We start from the raw sequence: 15,973 nt of genomic DNA, 5'->3' as shown, positions 1-15,973 counted from the left end.
TTTTGGAATGTGGGAGGAAACCGGAGTACCCGGAGAAAACCCACGCATGCACGGGGAGAACATGCAAACTCCACACAGAAATGCCTGAACGGGGAATCGAACCTCCGTCTCCTAGCTGCGCGCAAACCTGTGCAACCGAAATGTGAGTCATTTAGACAAAAAAGGAGGCTTTTTTTAAACAGGACCTATTATGCTATTTTTTTTACCCTTTGTATTGAGTTGTGGACTCCTATAGAGCAGCTAAACACAATAACCAGGACTGAACACGTTCTAGTTCTTCCAGAATCTGAATTTGTTCGAGATCCATCCATTTATAAGACAATGTGGCCATAACAAATATCCCCATTCAAACTAGCTGTCGGCTGCACGGAGGATAAGTGGTTAGCGTGCAGACCTCACAGCTAGGAGACCCGAGTTCAATTCCACATTCGGCCATCTTTGTGTTCAGTTTGCATGTTGTCGCATGTTGTGCATGCGTGGTTTTTCTCCGGGTACTCCGGTTTCCTCCCACATTCCAAAAACATGCTAGGCTAATTAGCAACTCCAAATTGTCCATAGGTATGAATGTGAGTGTGAATGGTTGTTTGTCTATATGTGCCCTGTGATTGGCTGGCCACCAGTCCCAGGGTGTACCCCGTCGCTCGCCCAAAGACAGCTGGGATAGGCTCCAGCACGCCCGCAACCCTCGTGAGGAAAAAGCGGTAGAAAATGAATGAATGAATGAATGAATTAAAAGTGTTTTGTTTTGTTTTGCACTTCAACTAACAAACCAGCAGCAGAGCTCATTTTGTTGCTATGTATTTTCCGTTTGTGCTCTCAACCATGTGACCAGCGTCTCAAGTCACACACACAAAAAAAAACAAACCGAATCAACTCAATGCTGAGTACTTAGAACTATGAGATCATATCTGACAATGTATGTGCGACAAAGCAACTCTTTCTTCTCCACCATATTTGTGGTCGGGGAACACTCAAGCCACAGATTCGGGAAAATAAAAAGACAACAGAAAAAAAAAAAACAAAGACAAAGTAATGACCCCTATCTGCCCTCATATTTGTTTACTGGGTGCGCTGAAGGATGAGTCCATAACCTCGGAGGCTGGCCATGGAGCATCTTCACTTTGTGACAAGGGAGATTCCTGCTTTACGCACGAGGAGACTCATGATCATAAATACAGTATTTGTGTTGTCAGAGGAAGACAGCAGTCACGGGTGCATTTATCCTTTTGTAAGACACACCGGCCCTCATACTTTCATTTATGGAATGAAGTCCAATGAATATCAATATAATGGTAATGGTAATGGTAATGGTAATGGTTTAATTTCATTAGAACATGCATCAGATTACAATTGAATGCATCCCATAGTCAGTTCCCAGTTCCACATGTCCAAAAGGAGTAGGAAGAAGCAAAGCTTATTAAATCCTACCCCTCCATCTGGTACTTTTACAATCAGTAACTGTTACATTTGTTCACTTCCTGCTTTCCTAATATAGTTTAAGTTTTTTTTTGTTTTTTTTTTGTTTTTGTCACGTACCGAAGTACAAGGTGATATGACCATACAATGACATTAAAGTAAAAAAAAATTGTTTTGTTTTGGGTTTTTTTATTTAATTTTTTTGTTTCATTTTTGTCAGGTGATATGACCATACAATGACATAAAAGTTTAAAAAAAATGTTTTTTCATTTTTGTCAGAGAAGTATTGGATGAGTATTAAGTATTAAGTATTAAGTAAGTATTTAGGTAATTGGTTATTTTTAGCCTTATGTATTATTTTAGGTTGTTTGAAGATGAACTATATCAGCAAGTTCAATTATTTGTGATTTTAGAATATAAAGTATACATTTAGTCATTTCACCTATGTGAGATGACCTATGGAAAGCAGGAAGTGAACAAATTATGTCATTGTATGGTCATATCAGCTCGTACTTCGGTACGTGACAAAAATGAAAAAAATAAAAAAAAAACAAAAAAAAACAGAAAAAAAATTTTTTTTTACTTTTATGTTATTGTATGGTCATATCCCCTCGTATTTCGGTAGGTGACAAAAATGAAAAAAAATGTAAAAAAATTTTTTTTTTTAACTTTTATGTCATTGTATGGTCATATCACCTCATACGTCGGTACGTGACAAAAAAAAACTTAAATTATATTAGGAAAGCAGGAAGTGAACAAATGTAACAGTTACTGATTGTAAAAGTACCAGATGGAGGGGTAGGATTTAATAAGCTTTGCTTCTTCCTACTCCTTTTGGACATGTGGAACTGGGAACTGATTATGGGATGCATTCAATTGTAATCTGATGCATGTTCAAATGAAATAAAACCATTACCATTACCATTACCATTACCATTACCATTACCATTACCATTACCATTACCATTACCATTACCATTACCATTACCATGATGTTGGTAGTATGCATATTAAAACAAACTATAGAAATCTTTAAAGAGCTTTAAAATGACAAAGATGGAGTCTGACGTCTTACCACAAGGTTCCATTTCTGGATGCAGGCTGCCCCCGAGCCCTGGATGACACTGTCCAGCACCTGGACATCCCTGCTGGGGTAGTTGGAGCAGCTCCTGCGTCCTTGTCGGATCTCCTCCTCGATGTCTCCGAACTTGAAGGCACACAGTGCGGACTTCCTGTCCCCCTTGGAGAACACCCCAAAGAGATAGGGCTCCGAGCCCCGGGCCTCCTGGGTGTGGATGTCGGCCATGTAGACGGACAAGAGGCGGTTATAAATGTCCCCGTTGTATCCGCACTGGAGGGGCATCTGGATGTAGGACTCGGTCAGCTTCCTGCTCTCCGGCCCGGTGGGCTTTCGGCCGTTGGTGTCCAAACAGATCCTGGCCAGGAGGCTGTTGGGTTGGCTCTCCTTGTGGCCCATCTTGGCGTCATTGTTGAAGGCGATGTAGGAGTAGGTCTTGTGGATGAAAGCCTGAACAAAGTTGAGCTTGTTTTTGGTTTTTGCTTCCTGTTTAATCTTGAAGACATTATCCTCAGAGGGGTTGATGTCGTAGGTGAAAAGTCGGGATAAATCCTGGATGTTCAAGGATCGGATGGCGATTTCCGGGGTGTTCTCAAAACGCAGGTCTTCCTTGCTGTGATTTTTGGGGAAAAACTGCGTCCCGGCTCCTGTGTATGTGGCCCCCACAAGGAGCCGGGTGCTCCCACCATGACCCCTCAAAATGAGCCCCACTGTGGAGGCGTTGGGGTGGTTGGCTGCGATGTTGAGCATACTGGGGAAGACAGTCTTCTCCCCATGGGGTGGGAACTCCACAGCTATCTCGGAGATGTTCCCCATTCTCCTGAGCTCACAGAAGCCCTGGTACACGGAGCCGCACACCACCACCACATTCTGTTCGTGGTCGAGCTCCAGGAGCTTGTTGTGGTTGTCGGTGAGAGACTTGGGATGCTCGCACGGAGCCTGTGGAAGCTGTGGCGCATGGCACAACAGGTTGTCCTCCACCGGACCGGTCCTCTTCTCCGCCTCGACGCTCAGCGTCCCGTTCAGCTGGTAGATACTGTTGACGGTAGCCAGGTAGATCTTCCTGGACGCCGGGTCCACCACGAAATTATTGGTGTGGTTCGGAGACCAGAAGATATGCTGGATGCGTAGCGCGCTGGCGCTCAGGCGCGCCTCCAAAGCGAGCACGCCGAGGAGCAGAAGAGCTATCTCCATCGGAGGAGGCATTTTTCCTTCTGGCTGGCTTGCGCGTCTTCTGGGCCGAGGGTTGCATTGAGTAAAGACAAAATTGCGTGTTTTTGTTCCAAGGGCGACAATCCGGGAGGAAAGGCTGCTTCCTGCTTCACGCCTAAACCCAGAGTGACGCGATAAGGCGAGTCGTGCTTCCTTTTTTTTTTTTTTTCCTTTTTTTTTTTTGCAGGCTGCCTGGTCTGTCCCTCTCTCTGCCCTCCGTGCGCCTCTGCACAACCTCCAAGCGCGGCAAGAACCTTTACGAGCGGCTGTTGCGTTACAAAAAAAACTTTTTTGACAAGCGCAAGCAACTTTGAATTACCGCTGATGCTGTAAATTGGTGGTCTCAAACACGCGGCCCGCGGGCCGAATGTGGTCCGCAGGACACTACTTTGAGGCCCCCGCCTTGATATGAAAGTTTAATGTCAGTGCGGCCCGCGCAAGTTTGATATGGATGCTGTATGGTATCACGTACCCAGAAAAAAAATGATTACGTTTGATTCATGTTCATGTTAAAGGTTAAATAACTGTTAATAGTTATCCTCCCTATCCGTGTGGAAGTGGTAAGTTTTTTGCGATTTAAGTTTAAAGGAAATAACTTGAAGGCTACCGTTTTAGGTCGCTAGCTCTCTAGTTTGCGAGTTAGCATGTGTCTCAAGACCCTGCAGTTGCGCAATATGTTGTAAATAAAAAGAGTTTAAATGTGACTATAGTCGTGTTTTGTCATGTCTACAGGGCTCTAATAATGCTTTGTTCATTTTAATCTGAAAAAAATAATTTGTCTACCCACCAACTATATGTTGTCTATACTATAAGTTTTTATTATTTGCCGTTTTATTATTATTATTATTATATTTATTTATTACTGATTGATTGATTTTCTTTATTCTTGATTTATTTTTCATCTTATTTTGTGTAGAAAAATAAAAAGTAAGATATTTGAGAACAGTGGAATGTTTTATCAGAACTTTTATTGTAAAAATTTGGAACCAAAGCGAAGTTTTTTAATTTTTTTTTGTTTTTAATAATGTGTTTTTTTTGTTTTTTTTTTTAAACCTGATGTGGCCCAGTCTCACCCAGACCCTAGCTCCAGTGCCCCCCAAGTAAATTGAGTTTGAGACCCCTGCTGTAAATAAAAACGACACGGAGTTAAATAATCCACAACAAGCATATAATCCCACCTATATTCTCCTAAAATCAGATACCTTGGATGATTTAATCTGCTTTTGTGAAGTTGCGATGACATCTAAAGTCACTTTGAAGAACATAAATCGTACTTGGTTTCGCTCATCTGAAGGTTAATGACAGGTCAGCATCCCAAGATCCTCAGTCCTTCTGCTCTCGGATTAGTTCTGCAGATCCGGTGCGGTCCTTCCTGGGCACAGTAAGAAGCGTAAAAGTGCAACCAGATGGGCACAGTAGCACACCTTTACAGTTTTTTTTTTATTTTTTTTTATTTTTTTACCCCACTCATTCATTCGCCTGACGTTTCTATCTTTTTGTGTACCTTCATAAATATTCAAGAACAACACATGCGCTCCCACTCAACAATGTGAGGATATGGTGGTGTGTGTGTGTGTGTGTTTTATTTTTTGTCTCTGGATGGCTGCTCGCACATTAGAATGGAAATTAATGTTAAGAAGACTCATCCTGGAATAAATGCAATACTTAAAAGTTGATGCAAATTGTTCCTGTTGAGCCCCCCCCCCCTCTATCTCTCTTTACGCACACAGAGCAGATACGCTCTCCATTTGGGTAATTGCGCATCAAATGTGGCAGTTTGGAGAAGCACCGTGATAAAGTGCAACATAATGAGCGTCAAGTGCTCAGCCCGGCTGATAGCTGCGTGGTGTGACGTGGAGGAGTTTCGCTCAGGGTGAATGTGGGTCAGAGCTGTCAGCTGATATCACCCGGATGCTGCTCAATATATCCGTCAGATGCAAGGCATTGGTTAATGACATAATAACAACGTCTTAAAGGACAGAACCCACCCCAATTGTAGTAAACCACCATTCCGACTGTCCACAGACATCCACGCCCGTGTAACTTGCATCACCATATAAGGCGTAAGAGCGCAATCTAGTGGCCACAAGATGAACATCCGGTCCATTCATATTCTTAAATCAATCACCTCAACAAACAGGATGTCATAACAAGTAAAAAAAAACATAATCAAATGAGTTAGGAATGCATTTTATTTATTCCACACTTGGAAAAAAAGCACACCAGAAGGCACTGGAGTGGTTTATTACATAAACCAACATCAAGGTCAAGCTGAGGTCAAATAGAAACTCACTCCCCAACTAGTTTTTCCGCAACAAAAATGTCAAAAGTGAAATAATTTCATTGCGTAATGTGAGCGTAACGTGACGACTGAACGATGAAGTCCGGCGTCGCAATCAAAAAGGCCTTGACCCGCGTGACATCTAATCGAGTGCTAAAGTGCGGCTACGCAGTTCATCAGCCGGTCGGCCTGAAATACAGGCCGGCCTATTTCCTGTGCCGGGGGGTCATCTTGACGTGTCCTTGACAAGACGACAAAGTGGTGAGCTGATGAACTTGGGTGGACTAAAAGGGAAAAGAAGGCAAAGACGCAAAACCGAGACGATGCTCACTCTTGTTTTATATCGACGCTCTAAAAAGGGTTAAAGCTGGTTTCCTGTCCGATGACATTCATGACAAGAACTGCAGGTTGACCACAGCCACCCGGGTGTCAGGCATGTTTGGGTGGACTCGGGTTTGGCACTGGGTGATGAAAAAATAGCGGGTGGGGGGGTAATGTAACGTGACTGGTGTGGCAGTGGAAACAAATTGTATTGACTTGTATTTAAAAAAAAAAAAAAAAAAAATGTGTGGCTCACGTGTCATTTTTCACGGATGCACGCCGCAAATATTGCAAATATTTTCAGCGTGTCCACATGTTCCGTTCGTGCGCATTGCGTATCCTTATACCCTGTTTTTAACAGTGTGACTTTAACAGGAAATCATTAAAAGCGCATGATGCGATTAGAAACGGTGGCGACGACAACAACGTCATCGACGTGGCAACCGAGGCTTCAGTCTAATCCAGAGGTGGGCAAAGTACGGCCCGGGGGCCACATGCGGCCCGCCAAGTGTTTGAATACGGCCCAAAGTATTTCATTGAAACTTGACATACAACCTGGCATCATGGTACAACCTCGGTACACCGTGGTACAAGTACATGTAGCTGATTGCACTACATTTTTACAGATACAATAATTCCAGGTAGACTGTTACGTGTAGAATATATAGTATGCCCCCCCCCTGTCAATTTTGTTAAAAAAAGTCAAAAAGTTTGCCCACCCCTGGTCTAATCTTTCTAAAACCAGCGTGCGGATTACTTTATGAAAGTAATTATAGTTACTAGTTACTTTTTTTTTTTTTTAAGTAATTGCTCCTCCATGGATGTTACCAGGGAAAGTACAGTAAACCTCGGATATATCGGACTCGGATATATCGGAAATTGGCTCACAACGGACAGATAAAAAAGAACCGATTTTTCTGTAATGCATTTCCAATAAAAATTCATTGCATATATCGGATTTTTTATAACGGATTTCGCCTATTTCGGACAAAATCTCCAGTCCCGTTCCAATGCATTTCCATTAAATTTCCCTGGCATATATCGGATGGCCGCATCGTGGCGCTCCGATTCGCCGAATCGTGACAGGCCGCTATACGACGTCATTTGCAGCGTTTGCAGCGTTGCCTGCGCGTCCAGGTACATTGGAAACATAGTCAAGGAAGTGCCTTTTTATAACGGATAAAATCCCATTTACGCATATACCGGATATAAATCCCATATATGCGTAAAACGGACATTTTCCGGTATACGCATATAACGGATTTCGCTTATATCGGACAAAACCAGTGGGAACAATTGAATCCGATATATCCGAGGTTTACTGTACTTACTACTGGAAAACAATAACAGCGTTAGTAACGGCGTTATTTTTAAATGCAGTTACCCCCATCGGCGGTCCTGACACGCGTGTTCACAGCAAAGTAACGTGTTTGAGGTTTTTGGTTCCCCCCGTCTAGAGGTCCACCAGTTAGAGAGGCAATCGTTTCTTGTGACGCGAGTCCCAAATCCAGTTTCCTGACTAAACTCCTCCTGAGGCGGCGCGAGGAGCATCATGGATGCTACATGGTACTGAAATAATAAAATAACATCGACAAAGAAAATATTCATTAGAAATATTATCGCGGATTTAACTTTAAAAGATAAAAATAGATAAAAGATATCAACACATGAAATCATTAAAAAAAAAAAAAAATGTAAACAGTCTCGTCTTTCCAAACTGAGATCGGTGTGTTCACTACCCGCTTTCTTCCTCTCTGACGTCCCGAATGAACTCCGCCGAGTTCTCAGTGCCGAACACACACGGCTCTCCTGTCAAACTCCGAGCATGACAGCAGCGACGCTTTCATCACCTTGGTGTGAGTGAAGGAACACGTGCTGGTTCCAGTGCGGTCATCCCGGGGGCCGGAGGGCGCGCTGCGTGTAACTCGAGAGAGCGTCCCAGTTTTTCCACAAGAAGGCCACCAGGATGATGAGGAGGAGAGTGGAGAACGAGCGCGAGCGCGTCTTCATCAGAGGGACCACGCAGTTGGCCACGGTTGACACAAAAACCAGAAGGACGGCCATCAGGGCCAGCAGCACATTGATCAGTTTTCCCAGGAGCATCCGGGCCGTGGCGTTTTCCAGCCCCTCCAACTGGACCACCTGCTGTTGCTGCTGGTGGAGCTCCATCTTGGAAATTCTGGTCTGACACACCTCTAAAGCCTCCTGCGTAAGAGAATGGAAAATAAGTCACAAAAACAAACAAAAAGCCTCTTGAGGCTTCACATAAATTACAGCTCAACCGAGAACGCTCTGTTCCCAAAAAAAGACCTCTAGCACCCCCTGCCTCCAAAGGAAGGAAGTGCAGCCAAGGGGAAACTAGCTGAAAGTGAACCCTCCATCTTTCCATTTTTTGTACCGCTTATCCTCACGAGGGTTGCCGGGTTGCTGGAGCCTATCCCAGCTGTCTCCTGGACTGGTGGCCAGCCAATCACAGGGCACATATAGACAAACAACCATTCACACTCACATTCATACCTATGGACAATTTGGAGTTAGCCAATTAACCTAGCATGTTTTTGGAATGTTTTTCCCCCGGAGAAAACCCACACAGGGAGAACATGCAAACTCCACACAGCGATGCCAGAGCGGGGAATCGAACTCGGGTCTCCTAGCTGCGCGCAAATCCGTGCAGCCGAAATGTGAGTCGTTCATTCATTCATTGATTTTCTAACGCTTATCCTCACGAGGGTCGCGGGGGGTATGCTGGAGCCTATCCCAGCTGTCTTCGGGCGAGAGGCGGGGTACACCCTGGACTGGTGGCCAGCCAATCACAGGGCACATATAGACAAACAACCATTCACACTCACATTCATACCTATGGACAATTTGGAGTCGCTAATTAACCTAGCATGTTTTTGGAATGTGGGAGGAAACCGGAGTACCCGGAGAAAACCCACGCATGCACGGGGAGAACATGCAAACTCCACACAGAGATGGCCGAGGGTGGAATTGAACCTGGGTCTCCTCACTGTGAGGCCTGCGTGCTAACCACTAGTCCACCCAATATCAGTCATTCATTCATTCATTTTCTCCCGCTTTTTCCTCACGAGGGTCGCGGGGGTATGCTGGAGCCTATCCCAGCTGTCTTCGGGCGAGAGGCGGGGTATACCCTGGACTGGTGGCCAGCCAATCACAGGGCACATATAGACAAACAACCATTCACACTCACATTCATACCTATGGACAATTTGGAGTGGCTAATTAACCTAGCATGTTTTTGGAATGTGGGAGGAAACCGGAGTACCCGGAGAAAACCCACGCATGCACGGGGAGAACATGCAAACTCCACACAGAAATGCCAGAGCGGGGAATCGAACCCGAAATGTGAGTCATTTAGACAAAAAATACTTCTGTTATGAATAAAGAGACAATTTGGTCTAATGACCATCTTCCTGTTTCGAGTGTCAACATGGCCGATGAGATGATACCTTAAACTAACTGACTGCTTGGAACTACCAGATGAACCTGACACCATGATGTCTTGTCTGAGCTGCCTGGACGTGTTTTGCTCCCTCATTGAAGCAAACTTCACAACGCAGGAATGGGATCTGGTCATTGAAAAAAAAAAAAAAAAAATCCCAACCTGACGACGTAACAAACCTGAATGTCTCGCGCTCTCTCGTGCGACTGGTAGGCTATTTTCTCCTCCATGCTGGCCAGCTCCTGTTTGAGGTTCAGGATCTCATTCTGGTGGAGCTCAGTCAGGTCGTTCAGCTGCTCCTCCAAGCGTTCGCACCTGAACACACGTCGGCAGAAAAAAAAACCACACACGTGCGTTAGAGGCTTAATAAGATTAGACACGGGCGCGCACGCAAAAAGTCACTCGAAATAGACCCTGCCGCCATCTTGGCCACGGGGCACCTGACTGAAATGGGGACAAGATTATGGGGACATGCGAACCCATATCCTGATCTCCTGATCTCCTGATCCGAGCGGCCAATCACAGCATCTGCAGAAAGTAACTCACTATTGGGAATTAGTCACCTCGTCTGGAAGGAGATCTACAATGATATGAACAACTAATAGTACATACACTAACTAGTACGTGTTTGAGTACTAGTGCAACAAAAGGTCAAGTAAAATATCTCAAAAATGCTTAATTGAACGACTTTAAATGACTCTTGAGTGTATCAGTACGTGGATTTGTAGTCGGATGTTTCAGTACGGATTTACTCGTTTATCAACCTTTCGTTTTGATGCCGGATGCCCTTCCCGACGCAACCCTGGCTGTGAACTAAAGCCACGCCCTCTTCCATGAAAGGAAGAAGTGCCAACCACTGTGATGTACCAAGGATGACGAAATTCCTGAAACCTTGTACTAAACACAAGCACACTCAAGTGTTGTACGGGATCACGTCTACCAAGACTGAAGTGCAAACGGAACGCTCGTTGTGTTGCAGTTAGAGATTCGTTTATTTTGATAAACGCTTCCACAATAAAAGCGCAATGCTCACCAGTCCAAGAAACGAAAAACTATGGCATTCATTCATTTTCTACCGCTTTTTCCTCACGAGGGTCGCGGGGGTGCTGGAGCCTATCCCAGCTGTCTTCGGGCGTGAGGCGGGGTACACCCTGGACTGGTGGCCAGCCAATCACAGGGCACATATAGACAAACAACCATTCACACTCACATTCATACCTATGGACAATTTGGAGTGGCTAATTAACCTAGCATGTTTTTGGAATGTGGGAGGAAACCGGAGTACCCGGAGAAAACCCACGCATGCACGGGGAGAACATGCAAACTCCACACAGAGATGGCCGAGGGTGGGAATTGAACCCTGGTCTCCTAGCTGTGAGGTCTGCGCGCTAACCACTCGACCGCCGTGCCGCCCCACTATGGCATTATGTAAAAAAAAAATGACATTATATGTACTTTTTGAAAATATATTTTTTTAATAAAATACTTTTTTTCATATAATGCCATTGTTTTTCGTTTCTTTTTCAGTTGCTGCCATGAATTGGACTGGCGAGCGTCGCGCTTTTATTGTGGAAACGTTTATCAAAACAAACGAAACACAACGAGCGTTCGGTTTGCACTTCAATCTTTGTAGACGTGATCCCGTACCGTCATGAAACATAATGGTATTACATGTACTTTTCCTAAATAAAAACACTTTTTTTTGTTACTTTACTTTATTTGCCTTTTATTTAAGCTACAAATGTGTCACATTATTTTGCCTGACCCTTGTACTAAACACAAGCATACTCAAGTGTTGCCTGTGATGATAAATCACAAAATATCTATGATTTATGAGCAAGATAGAATTTTTCAAAGTTTGGAAGTTTTGCCGGATTAATGCGGATTTTTTTTTTTTAAAGAAGCCTTTCACTTTCAGAGATTTGTTGTGTTGTGATGGATCAGTGGCTCGCTATTATTTTTGTTTTTCCTCGTTTCCTACTGTATTCATGGTGAACTCTATGCTTTGTATGCATATCTCCTGGTATTTTTATCGTGGTTATTGTCACTTGATTTCCTTGCCTCTGACATCTGCTTGTTTTTTCTTTTGATTTCTGTCAGAAACATCACTTTCCCTCTTTTCCTCTGTCGGTTCTGCACTAGTGGGATGATTACTTTGATCACTTATGAATCCCATGTAGACAACGCATGAAGACACTGATCCGGAAAGCACCCCAGGCTTTCACCATACCCCCCCACCCCCCCAGAAGGAGATCGGTACACTCATTCTTGCCCCAAAGATCCTCACCTGAAGCGTTCCTCCTGCAGTGCCTGCATCACGACCGTGTAGTCGCCGTGATACTGACTCTTCAAGCCGTCCAGACTCTCCTCCAATCTGGCCTGGCCCTCTCTCAGGTCCTGCACCTCCTGCAGCAGCACGTCCAGGCTGGAGGTATGAGCCCTCTCCATCGTGTTGCCCTTGGAGCTGGGGGGGCCTCCGGGGGCTCCCGTGGTGCTGTTCGCTCCCGCTGAGCCGGACGTGGCGCTCGAACAATCGTCTTCACTGCCGTACTTTGGACTGGACTGGAAGTGATGGCCAGCACTCCCCAGCGAACGAGCGCTCACGACCGCTCCGACCCCGTCGTCCCCCGAGGGGTCGTCCAGCGAGTCTTTCAGAGACGGGATGTTGTCGGCGCTGCCGAATTTGTTTCGAATCAACGAGGCGATCTCCCGCGGCTTGGAGACGACGGCGCCGGCGGCCGAGTGCGTCGCGTGCGAGAAGCTGGACAAGCCTCCCTTGACGCTGTCCACCACACCCTCGCTGAAGCCGGTGACTTTGGCGCCGACGTCCTTCAGGCCTTGTTGCATATCCCGGAGAACGTCCTTGGGTTGCCGCGGGATACCGTTGTGCTCCACTTCCCGCAGCTTCCGGTGGTAGTGCTCCAGCTTCCGTTGGAGCTGCTGGATGGTTTGGGCAGACTTCTGGTTCTTTTTTTCAAACACCTGAAAACCACAACACGGGTTTTTTTTGGTCAAATTTCATGAACGAATCAGTGACTCAATAGCTTGAATAGGATTACGCTCAAACGACTCATACGTGATCATACCTGCTTAATGCGTGTGCTTTGTTGCTTGTCCGCATTGTTGGCCAGTTTGAGGTACTCGGCCACATTGTCGTCCCGGGCTGTCTGCTCAATCTTAATTTGCTCCGTGAGCTTGAGGATCTTCTGCTGGAGCTGGGCAATCGCCTGCTTCGTGCGCTGCGGATCCACAGCGGCATCCTCGGCCGCCGGGTACGACGACTCCGCCGCCGCCGCCGCCGCAAGAGGGGTTTGCACCAGCCCGCTAACCTCCAACCGCTCGATCTGCGGCGCAGAAACAAGAAGGCAAAGGTAAGTGAAGTGTCATTGGAGCAAAGGGAATAATACTACGAGTACTACTACTACTATGAGTAGTACAGTGATGTTTTTGTTGCTGACAGATTTAAAAAAAGTCGAAAGGGCCACTCGGTGTCACACAGTGAAGATGTATCTTCGCATCAGGGTCACAGCTCACGCATGCGCGGGTAGAACATGCAAACTCCACACAGAGATGCCTGAGCGGGGAATCGAACCCAAGTCTGCTATAGCTGTGTGGCCTGTGCGCTAACCACTGCATTACTTTCCACACAATATACTCATTCATTCATTCATTCATTCATTTTCTACCGCTTTTTCCTCACGAGGGTCGCGGGGGATGCTGGAGCCTATCCCAGCTGGACCTACACCCTGGACAGCCAATCACAGGGCACATATAGACAAACAACCATTCACACTCACATTCATACCTATGGACAATTTGGAGTCGGCAATTAAGCTAGCATGTTTTTGGAATGTGGGAGGAAACCGGAGAACATGCAAACATGGAAACTCCACACAGAGATGCCCAAGCGGGGAATCGAACCTCAAGTCTCCTATAGCTGTGTGGCCTGTGCGCTAACCACTGCATTATTTCCACACAATATACTTTCATTCATTCATTTTCTAACGCTTTTCCTCACAAGGGTTGCGGGGAGTGCTGGAGCCTATCCCAGCTGTCTTCGGGCAAGAGGCGGCGGGGTACACCCTGGACTGGTGGCCAGCCAATCACAGGGCACATATAGACAAACAACCATTCACACTCACATTCATACCTATGGACAATTTGGAGTGGCTAATTAACCTAGCATGTTTTGGAATATATCTTAATAGTACATATAAAGTATCACACTTGCATACCACTGTGTAGTAACTCAGTCTCCCCAGAACATGCACACGTCTTACAAAGTTTTAGTACCAGGTAGGAGCTCATTGTGCTGGCGGGTTGTAAAAATAGGACTAATACTAGAAAGTATTTTAATTTTTTTGTTAAAGACGATGTATTTACAAAAGATACGGTTGTGATGTGTCGGCGAAAATAGCGCACGAACGACATCGACGCTCACCTTTCCGTTTCCCAAACGGAGGAGCTGCTCCCAGTGCATTTCACCCTACGAGGAGACGATCTTTGTTGTGTCATGTAATCCCTTTGACGGCACAAAGGGTCGCCAGTGTGTGCGAGCCGTCCGTTGCCGTCAGCTGCTATCCGCGGACTGCCACGACCGGCGTGTTGTGAAAGTTGAAGCTCACCTGAAACTCAATTGGGCCTCAGGGCCAAGCCACGCCCCCTCGGTTCCTTTTTTTTTTTCCGGGTTCCGCCCACCCCGCCGCTTACAATGACGTCATCGTGTATAAACAGATAAACGACACGACAAAAGCAGCACGGCTAATTCGCATTACTGAACCAATTAGGTTGCAAATTTAAGAACCAATATAGATATTAATACACATCTAAAGAATCGGGGTCACAAATTAGCAAAAATACGCAATGTTGAAGACTTGGATGGTAGATTTGAGGCCCAGGGAAACAATTGTACATCCCAGTTTTCAACAAACTAACCCAGTAAAAAAAATAATAACACAAAAGATCTCCTAATAAGTCTAAATGAACAAAGACTATGGTAATAATACTTGTAAGGACTGCCAGTCAACATGTAGCCAGTCAGTGCATATCCTGTGGCAGCCAATTAGAAAAGCAAAATAATGGCGGACAGGAAAAACCAGTCTGACATCACTTGCACGCATGCTTAACCTTTAACCTTTGCGACATTCCTCTCAGGGGGAAACACCATATTGGAATTTTTTTAGCAGAAAAAAACCTTCATGTTATGTTGGTATATTTTGCATTTGTTTGCTGATATTATTTATTCCAGAATTCATGAATGAATGAATTATGTATACGTATATGTAATCATTTTTAAATGCTTTTGACGGTATTTACTCCTCCTCTAGTTATATATTAATAACACATTCTTCATTCTTTTAGCATGACATGATAAACCCGAATGTTCAAAGTACTTAAATAAATGAAGTTATGCGTACTCAAAGTTCTTTAAAAAGTTCTAATAACTTAATTATGTTGAGTTTATTTAACATGTTGTTCCATTGTGAGTACTTTTAACTAATATGTTTGGATTAAATTGAACTATGGAACTATATTAAGTCAGATTAATTTAAAAACATACTTTACATACAACTTAAGACACTGTAAATCCCAATGCTCAAAATAATTAATTGGTATAAATATAGTTAACTTGAAATTTTCTTAAAAGTTCCACTTATAAATGCATTGTCTATCTTTTTTGTTTATTTAACTAGTCATTTTTGATTAATATGAACTTTTTGCAGATTTGTGTAACCTACTTAAAATAATTCGTAGTTACTTATAAAAAAAGTATCTATTAAACATGAATAAATCAAAGCAATAATCAATGAAGAATAAATCCTTCCTATGGAAAGAGTTGAAACGAGAAGGAAAATTAAAGAATGGAGAATGCATGGCAGAGAGAACGCAAAAAAGAAAGCTATTTCTCACCAAAATTAAAAAAGTATATCTAATATCAACTCCAAATATTAAATGTTTGAGTTTATGAACTAAAAAAAAAAACGATTGCCTCACTTTTTTTGAGTTCTGCTAACTTATTAGCGTGTTGGATTGTGTAGTCCAACCATATTATGTCCATTGATGTAACATTGCTAAGCATGTTGGAAGTCAATGATACCGTTACCTTTACCTGGCATGCCCCATGTTGTGTACAATAAATCTAATCTTTGTTGAATCGCACTGACAAGCAGCCTGCTGAATCAGAGAGTAAGAATAGCACGGT

The 15,973-nt window shown here is 44.3% G+C and overlaps 2 protein-coding genes across 8 annotated transcripts in view; both read right to left on the bottom strand.

Annotated features, from left to right (window-relative positions):
* plxnd1 (plexin D1) overlaps positions 1 to 3,932 on the bottom strand; it is a 101,533-nt gene extending 97,601 nt beyond the window's left edge. Inside the window, exon 1 of the mRNA XM_058052627.1 lies at positions 2,492 to 3,932. Within this exon, the coding sequence (XP_057908610.1) occupies positions 2,492 to 3,700 (1,209 nt within the window). The 5' untranslated portion in view covers positions 3,701 to 3,932. The remainder of the gene's footprint in view (positions 1 to 2,491) is intronic.
* Positions 3,933 to 6,534: 2,602 nt separating this feature from the next.
* tmcc1a (transmembrane and coiled-coil domain family 1a) overlaps positions 6,535 to 15,973 on the bottom strand; it is a 57,957-nt gene continuing 48,518 nt past the window's right edge. For 6 of the 7 annotated variants that reach the window (XM_058052631.1, XM_058052634.1, XM_058052630.1 and 3 more), the window contains 4 exons: positions 12,858 to 13,115; positions 12,059 to 12,753; positions 9,951 to 10,086; positions 6,535 to 8,513 (listed from right to left, as the gene is read on the bottom strand). In XM_058052631.1, coding sequence (XP_057908614.1) covers positions 8,199 to 8,513; positions 9,951 to 10,086; positions 12,059 to 12,753; positions 12,858 to 13,115 — 1,404 coding nt within the window. In that variant the 3' untranslated portion in view covers positions 6,535 to 8,198. Of the gene's footprint in view, positions 8,514 to 9,950; positions 10,087 to 12,058; positions 12,754 to 12,857; positions 13,116 to 14,212; positions 15,384 to 15,973 lie in introns of those variants that run through there. The other variant, XM_058052636.1, reaches the window with a different exon arrangement.

The sequence above is a fragment of the Doryrhamphus excisus genome, chromosome 16, assembly GCF_030265055.1.
Source record: "Doryrhamphus excisus isolate RoL2022-K1 chromosome 16, RoL_Dexc_1.0, whole genome shotgun sequence".
Classification (NCBI taxonomy): Eukaryota; Metazoa; Chordata; class Actinopteri; order Syngnathiformes; family Syngnathidae; genus Doryrhamphus; species Doryrhamphus excisus.
The sequence above is the reverse complement of the archived record's forward strand: the minus strand, read 5'-3'. Positions and strand labels throughout refer to the sequence as shown.